Consider the following 14388-nt stretch of genomic DNA (forward strand, 5'->3'; position numbering starts at 1 on the left):
GTCTGGCATTGAATGACTTAAATTAAATTTTCCATGTAAACTTCGACCGCTTAAATCATGGGTGTAACTAGCCCGTTTTGGGGGCTGCTCAAGCACCCCCAAATTCAACCTAAGCACCCCCAAAATTATAGCATTTTAAAAACTCTCTTTCCATGACTAAAGGGCAGGATAGGCTTATATATGATGAAAAAGGCTAGATATCAAAATGTAAAAACGGTAAAGAAAAATGACAGTGTTGGGAAATACTCCACTGCCTTGAAATGGTTCAGTACAACTGATTCCTAGCACCGCTCCTATTTCGGTTGTCGAGCGTCACTTGAGGCATAGCAGCAGGGACCGTGAGGCTCCAGTGTATTACGGTGAATGTATGTTATACAGTGGTTATGTTGAACACGTATTTTACCACCAAATTATTATCATCAATGGATATTAGTCCTCATTCTAGCTGCATTGAATTGACTGCAACAATGATACGCCTATCTTAATTGTTGCGTGTGTGAACGCTATGTGTGTGGTTCGATTAGATAAAGCACCATGTTCAGGTGAGAGTCTATTATACACATACTCAGGGAGAAACAAAATATGAACAGTGGCTGAAGTTAAAATAAAATCCCATCCAGAATAAAATGTAAAATGTATTCTGAAAATTATGTGTATTTTTGCAGCCGTTGCCCACATTATAATTCCATTTTGATGGATTATCTATAAACCGTTCACAATTAAAAACGTTATGGATTAATGGTGGCAGCACGGCGTAACAGTGGTTAGCGCGTGTGCGGCACAGTTCTGAGGTCATGAGATCGAACCTCCTGTGTGGAGTTTGCATGTTCTCCCCGTGCTTTAGTGTGGATTTCCTCCGGGCAAGTGTGAATGAGCGAGTGAATGGTTGTCTGTCTCTGTGTGCCCTGCGACTGGCTGGCAACCAGTTCAGGGTGTCCCCTGCCCACTGCCCGAAGATAGCTGGGATGGGCTCACATGTACAATATAACATGTTAAACTACATAAATAAACACGTTTGAAAAAAAAAAATATGGTGTAAGATTATTTTGTATTTTGTAAGGGAAAATACAACATTTTGTAAGGGCATGGAGCCGTGGAGGTTAACAGGTATGTCCTACGGGTAACAAAACAGCTTTTATTTGAGAACACAAAGGTGGATTATTTATCCATTCTATTATAATTTATTACTTATTTAAATGAAAAAATACATAAATAAATAAACATGTTAACCAGCCAGACACTGAGTGGGTGCTCACAGCACCCCAAACCTCTGAACCTAAAATCGACCGTGAATCATCATAGTAATATTTGCAATTATGGGTGATGTTATTATAAGATATGTGTGAGAATCCACGTCATATAAGACTTGAAACTTGTTGTCTTTGTCGTGTTAATTTGTCCAGGTCGTTCGAGGCAGGCGGGACTATACCGTCATTGTCTGTCTGCTACAGACGCCGCGCCGGGTTTTCCGAATTTCCTTCGGCGGGCTTCTCACAGCCTCTAGCTGCTTTTACTCAACTCCTGTCCTGATATCACTCCGCTGGCATGGTGGAGAGGCTGTCTTGATTATTGTGATGGTGGCAGTCGCCATCCACTGACTTCACACTTCCGCCACTGCTTCCCATATTCACATTTTGCGCCGTCTGGACTCACAACAGAATTAAGCGACATCCTTACCGGGATTTCCTTTCAAACCATTACCCGCATGACATGCAAGTTGACTCGGAAACTCCGGAACCCGTCATCTCCAAGCACCAAAACTTTTTTTTTGTTGCTTTGAGGACAACAGAGTAAGGCAGCGAGCGGCGGACTGTTGCTTCCCGGTGGGACCGTTGCTGTGTGTTTGACCACCGGCTTGTCCACCTTAATAACCGCCGCCGTTGAGTTGGAGTTTTCGGGAGAGAGGCTTCGTTGTCAAAGACTTTCATGTCAGCTTTTATTTGTGTTCTCGGGAGCTGTTTGTTTTGGAACCGTGTGAAGGAGGGAAGGAGAGGAGTTCACAGCCGAACCGGCGCGACTCCCGCTGCCCTTTAAAGCCACCCGGTACTCGCTGCCGGTCGGTCTTCAGGACTCCAGCCTGGAGACGCGAGGGTGGCGGCGGCTGCGAAGGCAGAAGTGGACGTTGGAGGGGGGGGGAGTTCCTTCAAAATAGCAGCCAGTCGCCACAGTGATGGGGGACTTCGCCTCCCCCGCTGCCGGACCCAACGGCAGTATTTGCATCAACAACGGCATGAACCCGGGCAACGTGCTGCCTGCCGGGGGCATAACTAAGCACAGCACGGTGGTGGAGCGGCTCAGGCAGCGGATAGAAGGCTGCCGGAGACATCATGTCAACTGCGAGAACAGGTACCACCAAGCCCACGCCGAGCAGCTGGAGATCGAACGGAGGGAAACGGTCAGTTTGTACCAGCGGAGTCTGGAGCAAAGAGCTAAGAAGTCGGCGGGCGGGAGCGGCGGAGGCGGCGGCAATAAGCAGGCGCTCGTCAAACAACCGGACGCGGACTCTTCCACGGAACAGAGAAATAACACGCTTATTGCGGTAAGGACACGCGCTCCCAGTGACAGCCAGAGACACCCCTTTCACTTGCACACTTTTGCAAGATCAAGGACCACAAACAAGCACCCACTGTAACCACCCCAGGAATAACTAGTTTATTAACAGCTGCAAGAGTTGGAGAAACTCTCAGCAGAAATCGTTAACTTATGAGCGAGGATGCATTACTATTAATGTCGCGTGCAGGGAGTTCTACAAGTCGTCAACTAACTTTTCACAGCCAAACCACTTCTCCTTTTTTGAGTAGTGTGTAATCTGCATGTAGCCATCAATATTGTAACACATGCCCTCAACAAGGCTCCAGAATTGTAACATGCTTTTAAAATCGAAAGTCTATCTTGATCTAAAAGAGGAGTTAGTAACTATGTTTTCGACTCAAATAGCCATGAATGCTAAATGGTTAATATACGTACATATGTATACATATACATACATATATATATATATATATATATATATATATATATATGCATATATATGTATATATATGTATATGTATATATAAAGTAAATTTTCACGCCATATATTTTAATACAAAATTCAATAAAACCCCAAACACGCTCTCCAGAGAAAAGACACGTTTTATTTCACTGCGGGACGTTTAATGGTTTCATCAAATACATGAAGTAATAATAACACCTGAGCTTATGTCCCATATGAACAAATATACCACTCATACCACTTAGTCTCCCTCCTGCAGTTATTTAAGATAATTGGGGCTCATTTTGACTGTCATTGTTGTTGTCAATGTTTTTTAAACACAGTTCTTTCATAAAAATGTCACAAAATACTACCAACGAGAAGGATAGGGATGTATTTAGAGGAGTGCACTAAGGGTACAGAAATCTAACTACCTCTACCGCTCACCGATCTAATTCCTCTGGGTGCTGGGTTGGTGTTTTCTGAAGTGTTGAGATTTGTTCTGTGGGTTCTAAAGTGTCCGAACAGCAAACAGATTGTTTAATGGTCTTCCATATAGATTATTCTTATGCAATTTCTATGGCCCATAATCTATCTCCAGCCAGCTGTATTTATGAAAAGAGCCACATCTGGCTTGCGAGCCATACGTTCCTGACCCCTGTTTTAAAGGGTACTATGAAGTGCTATTTGAATGACGGTTAGAAAAACAAATGATAACAAAGGATTGAATGTCGGATCAATAACATAAATAAACATGCACACAGACACTCTTGTACCTTACTTAGAGATAATAACTTGTTGTAGAGCGATGATAAGTTCTTTAAGGATCTATTGCCAGGTTGAAACAGGTTCCTGAATTTCTATTATTTCATGTTAACATAAGCCCACATTTAATTATAATGAATTTAAAGTTTAACACCAATATTTTATAATGTCAATACAAACAACAAAGTCAGGCAATGTACATGCACATGTTTGTTTATTCAGGATCCAAACCAGCAGACCTCTGACTTTTAACCAGAGTACTGACATGAGTTAAGGCAGGCATTCTTTGACAGAAAAAAACCCCAACAACGGTATTTTTTGGGGAGCTGACCTTTGTGCAAAAAACGAGTATCGTTACTTCCAACACATGCGCCGTAGTTGTGTAGGATTCTCACTATAACACAAGCTGGTTGAATTGTGTGATTACATGTATACTGTACATAGAGAAATAGTAGACACAGATAAAGTGTGTAGAATCCCTGTTTGCACTGTATCTCCTGTGGGCAGGCTCAGGTTTCCTGAGAAAAGACCAAAGGACTCATGTCTGGAATGTCAACAGTGTCTTTCCTTTTGTTGCTGCATTGAACCCAGGTCTCCTGCTTTTGCAAAATATGAGTGTCTTTAATTTCCGAGCTACATGTTGTTAAGGAGACAAGCAAGATCTGTCGTTTGTCGTTCATGAGTGCATTGCAGGACCTCCTAGTCACCCTTGTGGACATTTAATTGAATTGTCTGATGGCTACAAAACCTCTGAGATCGGTGGGGCTGGGAATAGGGGGTTTCTCTTTCACTAACAGTGACACTTGAAATGCAACCACTGTTTCAATAACTGTACTGTGTTTTGGAGTGTCAAAAAATTTTTAGGAAGAGGGAAGGGAATGAGAGAAGCATGTCCCATCCTTTTTTCTGTTTCACTGCTCTGAAGAGCAGAGCTGCAGCTAGATGGCTGTATGTAGTCACCACTGAAGCAGGCATTCTAGGAAAGCAAATCTTTCTGTTGCTCTAGCCAAACCCATTGTGTGAATGGATGCAGACACAAATGCCCACAGGGTTACATTACAGTCTGTTCTTGAAAATGCACAATGTGGAGAAGGTGTGTTCCATATACCGTATGTTCAAATTAGAGTTTGGTATGTTAATTTCTGTTGTAGCTGTCAATAGTCATTTCACACAGTACACATTCAACAATGTTGTATGAATTCATGGTTCAACAATGACACGAATTTGATGAAATCAACATTTATATCTATTTTTATCACGTTTTATATGAGAAATAATAAAATATTAAAGCATTCACCAATGTACTATGTTCATATTTTTACCTACAATGATTGCGCTAATATTTAGTATTGTCCTTTACATTGATCCAAGAATTGAATGTACTCTCATGATTGCCGGACACTCCTGCAACAAGACTTGGACAACCCTTTAATTATGGAAAGTGTGCTGGAGTCTATTACTGTTGCACAGTGGGAGAAATCACATTGATTTTTCAACATTGTTATTGTGCTATTATCACATCAGAACTGTTATAAATATTGTGTTTATTTTTATTGATATTATCACTGGTGCCGCAGTGACATTATGCGCATTATGACGTTGAGGGATGGGTATTGCGAAGATTAGTGTATAAAATATGTGATTATTGTAACTTATAATTATTGATATCTGACCTATGTAATAAGTATATCCATGAGATTTTGTTGTATTGTACACAAGAGGGAGCTATCTATAAAATGTATTTAATAGGGAAGATAAAGGGGTAGGAAAAATAAGCATCTGCTTCTGACTACCCCTTTTCGAACATTTTGTGGGACATTATTTCGTTGTTGACTCATTGTTTTTGTCCTGTTTTTATTTTTATGTTCGAAATAAAATTTTCATTCATTCATTCAACATTAGCAGCAATTTTGGGGTCAGTGAACTTCAAGATTCCTGAATCCTTACAATTTTGGGGTAGACCAACTTGCCCATGAGCAGTTTAAATGGTCTGATAAAAAAAGTACCTAATGAACTCAAGAATGCCAAGGGTTCTTATTTTTGTTTTATCAGCTTGCCCCAAAATGTATTTTTAGTACAACATTATTTGGTCTGATAAGACAAAATTTTAACTTTTTAATATGAATGCCAGAAAAAAATCAGGTGCTTTTCATCACCAGGCCAATATATCCCTACAATAAAGAACGGTGGTGGCAGCATCATGCTGTGGGGAACTGTGAAACAATTCAGAATGAAATATAATTTTGGAAACGTAGTGTGATGTTTTGGTTAAAACCTGTTCCAGATTACTCCTGACTTCAAATCTGGGCAATGGTTCAGCTTCCTGCAGGACAATGACCACAAGTATACAGTCAAGATATCAAAGGAGTGGCTTCAAAACAACTTTGTGAGTGTGCTTGAGTGGACTAGCCATAGCCCAGACTTGAATCTGATTGAACATCTCTGATGGACTCTGAAAATGGCTGTGCACTGATGCTTCCCAACTGACTTGATGGAGCTTGAAAGGTGCGAAGAGGAATGGCTAAAACTGGCCAAAGATGGGTGTGCCAAGCTCTTAGCATCATATTCAAATTTACCCAAGACTGAAATTGCTGGCAAAGATGCAACAACAAAGTATTTATCTTAGGCTGTGAATACCTATCTACACGTTTTTTGTTGTTGTTGTTTTTTTGGTGTTGTCATTGGAGTGTCGTGTGTAGAAGTTGGAGAACAAATAGGAATACATTTTGGAATACGTCTATAGCAAAATACATCTATAACACAATGTGGAAAAAGTGAAGTTATGTGAGTACTGTGTACAGTGCATCCGCAAAGTGTTGTTAGTGGGGAAAATATGGTAATGTAAAAAATATCAAGCCACTGAGAACTTTTAAGCTCTGTTGTTCCATCCGATTCGTACGACCACACTCTTCAACTTGATTGCTACAGGAGATCGGGCTCTGTAATCAAATCATCACTAACCAGGTCCACAGATCTGAGCAGTAACCCTGAGAAAAACACTCATTTTTCCTGAGGAATGACGAATTTATGAGGGTGCGGTTCAGCTTGTTATATTGACTTATTGACAACGACAGAAGGTTTTTTTTCGACCTGTTGATGGTTGGAAGAATGACAGATGCTTAAAATTGACTGACAATCTGAACTCTATGTTTGTAATGTAAAATTAGGAACATTGGGATTATTGTGTTTTCCCTGAAATTACGTTAATCCTGTACATCTCTGTTCATTTGTTCAATGGCTGCTCACGTTGACTACTCACATTGAAGCAGACAACCTAAAACTGCTTAGAAATAGCCACATAATAAAAATAATGGATGAACATGTGTAATCCAACCTTGTTGGCTTATGCAATTTTGAGAAGTTACAGACTAACACAGTCAAAATACTCCATTTCCATTTTGTTTTTTGTCTTCTATCCACTCAAAGATCTCCTCCATTTCTGGCTAATGTCCATCACGTTTTCTTTTTCTCCAGGTATGGTGCATTGCACACATTATTTTACAAATAAAAAACAAACAAACTTCAGCACTCTTTTAAATTAAATTCTGTGCTCACTTGTACACCATTGATTTTGTTGTTCCTGTAGAAGCCACGCCCCCTCCCCATGCGCTCTCTACCATTCACTATTGATGACACACTACCAAATCGGCGCATATACATTGACCCCCCCTATATCAGTATTTTATCTTATAGCTGTAAATATGGCTTTGATGTGAATATATTCGTTAGGGAGAATACCAGTAGGAAGAAATTACGCACGCACCGTAACTATATTGAAATATGTTTTGTAGGTACATATAAACACCCACCTATTCATGATTTTTATTTGCTGGCGGATTAAGGTTTATTTTATTATTATTATTATTATTATTTTTAAATTTCTTTTTTTTTTTTTTGCTACATGAGCAAAAGAAGACCCGTCAATAATTATAAGATGTTATGAAGTAACGGAGTAATGCACCATATTGTAACGACAGTTGAGTTACAAAATACCCGTGACCAGTGTTCCCTCTAAGCTGCGCGTGTGCGCAATTGCGCACTGCTCGCACATTCTCAGCGCACAAGAAAATCTAGCCAGCGCACAAAAATGAGGGCTCAAAATTACTTCAAAAGTTACAGTGCATGAAGGTAAAAATACACGGGTTCCCCTGATGTTGTGTCCTAAATGCGGTATTTTGAAGTCGAACGAAGTTGAGTAAAGTAAGTAGAGTATGTCGAGAACCGGCTTCTTCGGCTCGGCTCACTAAAAAGGAACCGGCTCTTTCGGGTCCTAAACGGCTCTTCAGGTTGTTTTTGCTTCTTTATTCCCAACATGACCAAATATTAAGTAAAATTATGCACAAATTGACTTAAAGGAAGAGGGAAATAGAACAAAAAAGAAAAAAATACCAAAATGAAAAAGTAGTGAAAAGCTGAGAAAAAAAGAAACAAAAGGAAGAGAAAAAAAAGAAGGAAAAATTTAGAAAAAAGCCAGAAAAAAAGAAAAGAATGAAATGTAGGAAAAAAAGTAAATAGAGAACAAAAAGAAAAAAGTAACAGCTCGGAAAAAATAAACACAATGAGATTTTTTTAAAAGGAATTAAAAAAAAAAAAGTAGAAAAAAAACACCGAAAAAAGAATAAAAAGTTTGTGTTGCATTCAAATAATTTCCAATTACTGTATATCACGTGAATCTTGTTGCCAACATTGTACTTCCACTAAAAAATGTGATTAAGTACAGTTCTGTATCTTACAACCGACTAAATAAGCCCCCAAAAATGTTAATATTATGCGACAAAATATATCAGGAAATAAAAAGAAATGGATATTTTGTGAAAGAATTGTAAGAACAAACGACGTTTGTAGGCCGTACAACCTTTGAAATAGTACATGAGTTAATTCATTCAATAGAGAAAAATAATTTTGCATTGCCGGAAACTCAGCAAAATGTAACTTGATGTCAAGTTTTGGACATGTTTGATAATTAATTATCTTGCCACACTTGGGATTATAGTGGCTCACTGTTGTTTCAAGCGTTGGGCACAGACTTTGTATGAACGCTCAGACCCGTGGAAAATTAGAGGGAACATAATAATAATAATAATTTCCTTTGTATTGTCATTCTTTGTAACAATGTACACAGAACGAAATGTCGATACACCTGACCCGTTGTAGCGAGCCGATGCAGCCGCAGCCAACAGAGGGCGCCGCCATTTTACCAATGTTATAAGTCTTAGGTATGACTCGGCCGAGGCGCGAACCAGCGACCTCCCAGTCTCAAAGCGGGCGCCCTACCATCTAGGCTACTGAACATTGTCCGTAACGTGTTACAACACTCGCTACCGAGAAAAGTAATTGCATTCCATGAACTTCCATCCATTCATTATCTGCACCGCTTACCCTCAGTAGGGTCGCGGGGGTGCTGGAGCCCATCCCAGCTATCTTTGGGCAGTGGGCAGGGGTCACCCTGAACTGGTTCCCAGTCGAAGGGCACACAGAGACAGACAACGCACTCCCTCATACATACCTATGGACAATTTGGACCGATCTTTTAACCTGACATGCATGTTTTCGGAATGTGGGAGGAAACCGGAGTGCCCAGAGTAAACCCGAGCAAGCACGGGGAGAACATGCAGGAAGGTTTGATTCCATGACCTCAAAACTGTGCCACACATGTGCTAACTACTGCACTGCTGTGCTGCCTTGCCATGAACTTTTTCCTCTGTAACGTGTTACTGTCAACACTGATTGCCACCGATACTTATACCTGGTGTCAGAGCATGCTCACGCTTAATCCAAATGTCAGCCTACAGCTGTGAGAATGATGTGCATTACGAGGGGCGCATTACTTGCCAAAACTGTGGCTTAGGACAGCCAGTCTCTGGTTGTACTCGTTCCTTGGTATCCACCTCACAGAGGAATGTCTCTCAATCACGCACGCACACGCACTTTGCGCTGTCTTTTAGTGTTGTCCGGCTCAACTCCTGGAAGGCCCAAGTGTGGGCGGCTGAGTATTCATGAATCTGAGGCCTCCCTCCTTCCCTGGCTTCCTCTCTGTATTCAGTACTTCTTGGGTTTTAGCTTTAGTTGAGCATTAATGTAGCATAGATCAGTGGTCGGCCACCACCGGGCCACGAAGCGGTACTTGGCCGTGGGTAGTTTGGTACTGGGCCGTACAGAAAGAATAACAAGTTATATTTAATTTTTACCGGTTGTTGTAACTAAAACTGCTACTTTTCAGACTGATGTTGAAACTGGGTTTTGAGGTGGTAAGTTTGAATTAAAATCTGTGTGGTTCGCATGGGCAACCACAGTTGCCTGTCGGGTGGTGCAACTGTCACGTTGGAAACAAGGATTCCTGCCAGAAGATGCAGTAAAGGATGAATAAAACCAAACTTTTGCGCTCATAGCTAATCAGCGTCGATAATAGTCAAATACATCATTTTAGAACAATTGTAAACACACTACGGAAAAATGTTTGGCAAGAGTTGAAGGATGCATGGTTCCCTAAGTCAAGAACATCACACAGAGACCACATAACGCTTACAAGCTTTTCGAAGAGTTCGGTTATTCAGGGAGTTTGTATTTTTAATTACTTGGCATTTGGGTTGATGTGTGGTTTTGCATTAAACGTTACGATATTGACTAGGGCTGCAACTAACGACTATTTTAATATTCAACTAATCACTGACTATTGAAATGATTAAATGAATATTGAAGTACATCCAGTGTTCAACTGCAAAGTCTGGAACAAAAGAACCCAAAAATTCCCAACATTTGGAAATGAAACGTTTCTACAACTGACATTCGACAATTATAAATGTTTTAACATCTGATGTTTGTTTTTCAGAGTGCATGCATTTAATCTAAAATACGTTGGTCAGGCACAGACTTGCTCGAGCTCTCTTTTATAGCGAAATATACACGTATGAGATGTACAATCATTTCATCAAGACCATATTGGTTTGAAAGTTACTTGACTGTAACTGAGGAGTCTTTCTTTGTTGCGTTCAAATGTCCGACATGCTCTTTAAATGTTTGTGCATTACCGAGCTGCTTCCATAAATATGCAAGGTCTTCTTTTTATTGGACATATCCAGGCTAAAATGCTCCCAACTTTAGAATTTTTGGTACACATACTTTATGTTGACAGCGCCATTTCTTTATGTTTTATATAAGACAGTTGCATGCAGGAATCTCAGCAGCAATTATATTTATGTAGAGATTTCTCACTCTATTGGAAAGACATGTCTGTCGGCAATAGTTGACAGTAGAATTGATAGTCGACTATTTCTATCATCTATTTTTGTCAACAACGTCAACTAATCAATGCAGCCCGAATAGTCATCAGAATGTGTTGCGGTTAGCACATCTACCTCATAGTTCATAGGTCCTGGGTTCGATTCCAGCTCCTGACCTCCTTGTGTGGAGTCTGCATGTACTCCCCATGCCCTCTAGCTCCTCCCACATTCCAAAAACATAACTGGGTTGGGCACAGCACCTCTGCAACACTCATTAGGATAAGCAGTTCGGAAAATGAATGTGATTTAAGTGTGATGTTACAATGACATCTAAATGTTTCACATGACAACACAGTGGAATTACGTGCAGTATTATTGTTATTAATGTTGTTCTCATAATTGTTGTTATCAACATCATTATTACTTTAGAAAAAGTACAAACAAGTTTTAATGCCGCCCTTTGGCCAGGCTGTGAAAATATTGTCAGACAATGAATTAGTCCGTAGTACAGAAAAGATTGCGAACCACTTGCATAGATGATTTTGGTGGCTAGCGCCTAGCTAACATCAGCTGTGATGCTTGCCTGAGAGCTATATTTAAACTACTCAGCTGGCGTAGAGCTGGTACTCAGCAAGTACGCACAAGCATGCACGCATGCAGGCACTGTGTGACGTCTATTTACAATTGTGACATCACTGGTATGTTTTCCTGGACTTACTGTAGTAAACACCACCTGACTGTATTCTTTGGTGAAAGTTGCTCTGTCCATCATTTGGGTTATTTTTGGTTGGGATCGTTTATGTTTGATTTAAAAAAACAAACAAATTTTTAATACCACTCTTAAGTCTTCATGAGTTTCCTCTCACATTTGCCCCTCAGTTCCTGTGCACTCATACTGGTTGTTTTTAATCTGGGGTGGCTGCAAACCACATTCCCTCCTCCCACGCTTGTTCACATGTACTACAGGAACACACACATACAGAGTGCAGAGCTGTGCAGTTATCCCTTGTTGTAGAGTTGGAACTCATTATAACCGGTTGAAAAGCTTCAACACCATTGAAAGGCATGCTTTATTGCTACCGCGTGCATATTTTACTTTCCCAATTTGTTGTGTCAACTTGAGATACAATAGTTAGTTACTTGTTGCATCCTTTTTTAAATATATTTCACATGCAGCGTTTTAAATATTCAAAATGCTGTCTGCCTGCTTAAAGTATCAAATAAATAATAATATAATGCAGTTGTATGTCTTGTACCTCCAAAACATATTGCTAAAACACTACAATCACACATGAGAAAACAGCAGTTTAACTTCAAATGTGTAGTATTTTTACAAATCTAAAATATTGGACGTTTCAAAAATGATTCTAAAAGAAATGTCTGTCTAGGTATGTAATATGTGTACAAGTTTTTATACATTTTTTGCTCACATAAGCAAAATATTCACCAATTTGTACGTCAAATGTACCCTAATAGAATTATTGTACTGAGTGATATAAATAAATGCTGTTTTGTACCATATGATGATACACCGCACCACAATAGCCATCCATCCATTGTCTGCACCGCTTATCCTTAGTAGAGTCGCGGGGGTAGCTAGAGCCCATTTCAGCTGTCTTTGGGCTGTGAGCAGGGGACACCCTGAACAGGTTGCCAGCCAGTTGCAGGGCACACAGAGACAGACAACTCACTGGCCCTTTCACAACAGTCAATTAACCTGACATGCATGTTTTTGGAATGTAGAAGGGAACTGGAGTGCCTAAGGAAAACCCATGCAAGCACGGGGAGAACATGAAAACTCTGTACAGGAAGGTGGGAGCTGGATTTGAACCCATGACTTTAGAACTGTGCCGCGGACGTGTTAACCACTCAGTTGCCGTGCCGCCCACACCACAATAAAAAAACAATATAAGCTTTTTCAATTCAATTCCAAAGTAATTTTTGGCAATGCTAGGCAGCGGTGTTTGTGAGAATGATAATACTGGATCCTAAATCACTGGGTAAAAACGATTTGGTTCTGAAACTATGAGTATCACATTATACAATATGCATGGCATCATTTAGATAGATAGATAGATAGATAGATAGATACTTTATTCATCCGCGTAGGGAAATTCACACTTACAGTAGTCTACCCCGTTGTTTATTAACAGATTAACATGATGCCCTAGGGGTGCTTGTAGCGGAGTGGATGACGTCACCCTAGTCCAAAAGTTCGACATCCCTGCGGCAGATGGAAATTTTTTCTTTGTGAAAATCCAGGGATACACCACCTCGTGTTAGCAAGTCCGCCTCCTCTCCGATTCCCCCCGGCTTTCGTGTCTCTGTTTAGCGGCGTTGAAGCCGGATAGCTCCGGGTAGCTCGGGGTGGCTACATGTTAGCGTCCGGAATGCTAAACGTGAGCCACGTTTCCGCAAAACACAGCAACTGCGCTCCCTGTGCGCTTCGATATTTTCCACCAGCACTCGATGATCTTATTTGGTCTTGAGTTCGCATTTACCATGATTACGGATGGTACCGAAGACTTATAACGCCGCTAGCCGCTTAGCTAGCTCCGGCTCTTCTTCCACGATAGCCCCCTTCATCACGCCGGCACGAGAATTCTTCAGGGCAAGGAGTTGATTCCTTGAATACACGCATTTACTTCTAAACCCATGTCCATAGGATAGAAGTAATCCATAGTGAAGTTGTCAAAACGGGAAGAAAAAACACCGAAGATAGGAGCAGACAATAAAACAATAGACAGCCGCTCGTGGCCGCTTTGATTTTCATTTGTGGCTCTCATATTTTTGCTGAGCAATTAATTTTGTATTGATGACATTACGTCCTTTTTTGACAAAGGCACAGGTACATGTGAGTTATTATAAATAAATTTATCATATCCAATCTTTTAGTTCCCGACAAAGGAAAACAATCAAATAAGACCATTGGTAAAATAAAAACTGACAAACTTAAATCCTCATTTAAGCATTCATACATAGTGCTTGCTTGTAATGTTTTTTATAATCATGTGGATACAATTATTGTCACTGTAATATTACATACCACAGTAGTAATAAAAACTGCATACCTACTGCTCAAATAAAAATAAAGAGCATAGTAGTCTCACCAAGACTCCATGACCTACCTTACTTTTATTATCTAGATCTGTCTATCTAGAATATTATATAAATCTAGATTTGCTGTATGTGTGCCAGTTCGTAAGGAGCTTGTAGGCTCCGGAATGGCTGAAGTGATTTTCGTGAAGATTTACACAGTAGTACTTGAGCATCTAGTAGTACTTGAGTATCTTGAGCTGAGTTTTGTTTCAAGGCACCCCTAATAAATACCACAAACATTGATAAAATTCTGCTTTCGTGTACAAGTGGCTCTGAAGCTGCATGCTCCCTAGCACTTTTTCAAAGAAACCACTGCCCCAACAACCTCGC

The 14388-nt window shown here is 40.3% G+C and overlaps 1 protein-coding gene across 1 annotated transcript in view; it reads left to right on the forward strand.

Moving 5' to 3' along the window:
* Window positions 1-1450: 1450 nt before the first annotated feature.
* maml3 (mastermind-like transcriptional coactivator 3) overlaps window positions 1451-14388 on the forward strand; it is a 168990-nt gene continuing 156052 nt past the window's right edge. The window contains exon 1 of the mRNA XM_088342598.1: window positions 1451-2539. Coding sequence (XP_088198724.1) covers window positions 2171-2539 — 369 coding nt within the window. The 5' untranslated portion in view covers window positions 1451-2170. The remainder of the gene's footprint in view (window positions 2540-14388) is intronic.

The sequence above is a fragment of the Urocampus carinirostris genome, chromosome 8 (assembly GCF_059441175.1).
Source record: "Urocampus carinirostris isolate Australia breed hairy pipefish chromosome 8, RoL_Ucar_1.0, whole genome shotgun sequence".
Lineage (NCBI taxonomy): Eukaryota > Metazoa > Chordata > Actinopteri > Syngnathiformes > Syngnathidae > Urocampus > Urocampus carinirostris.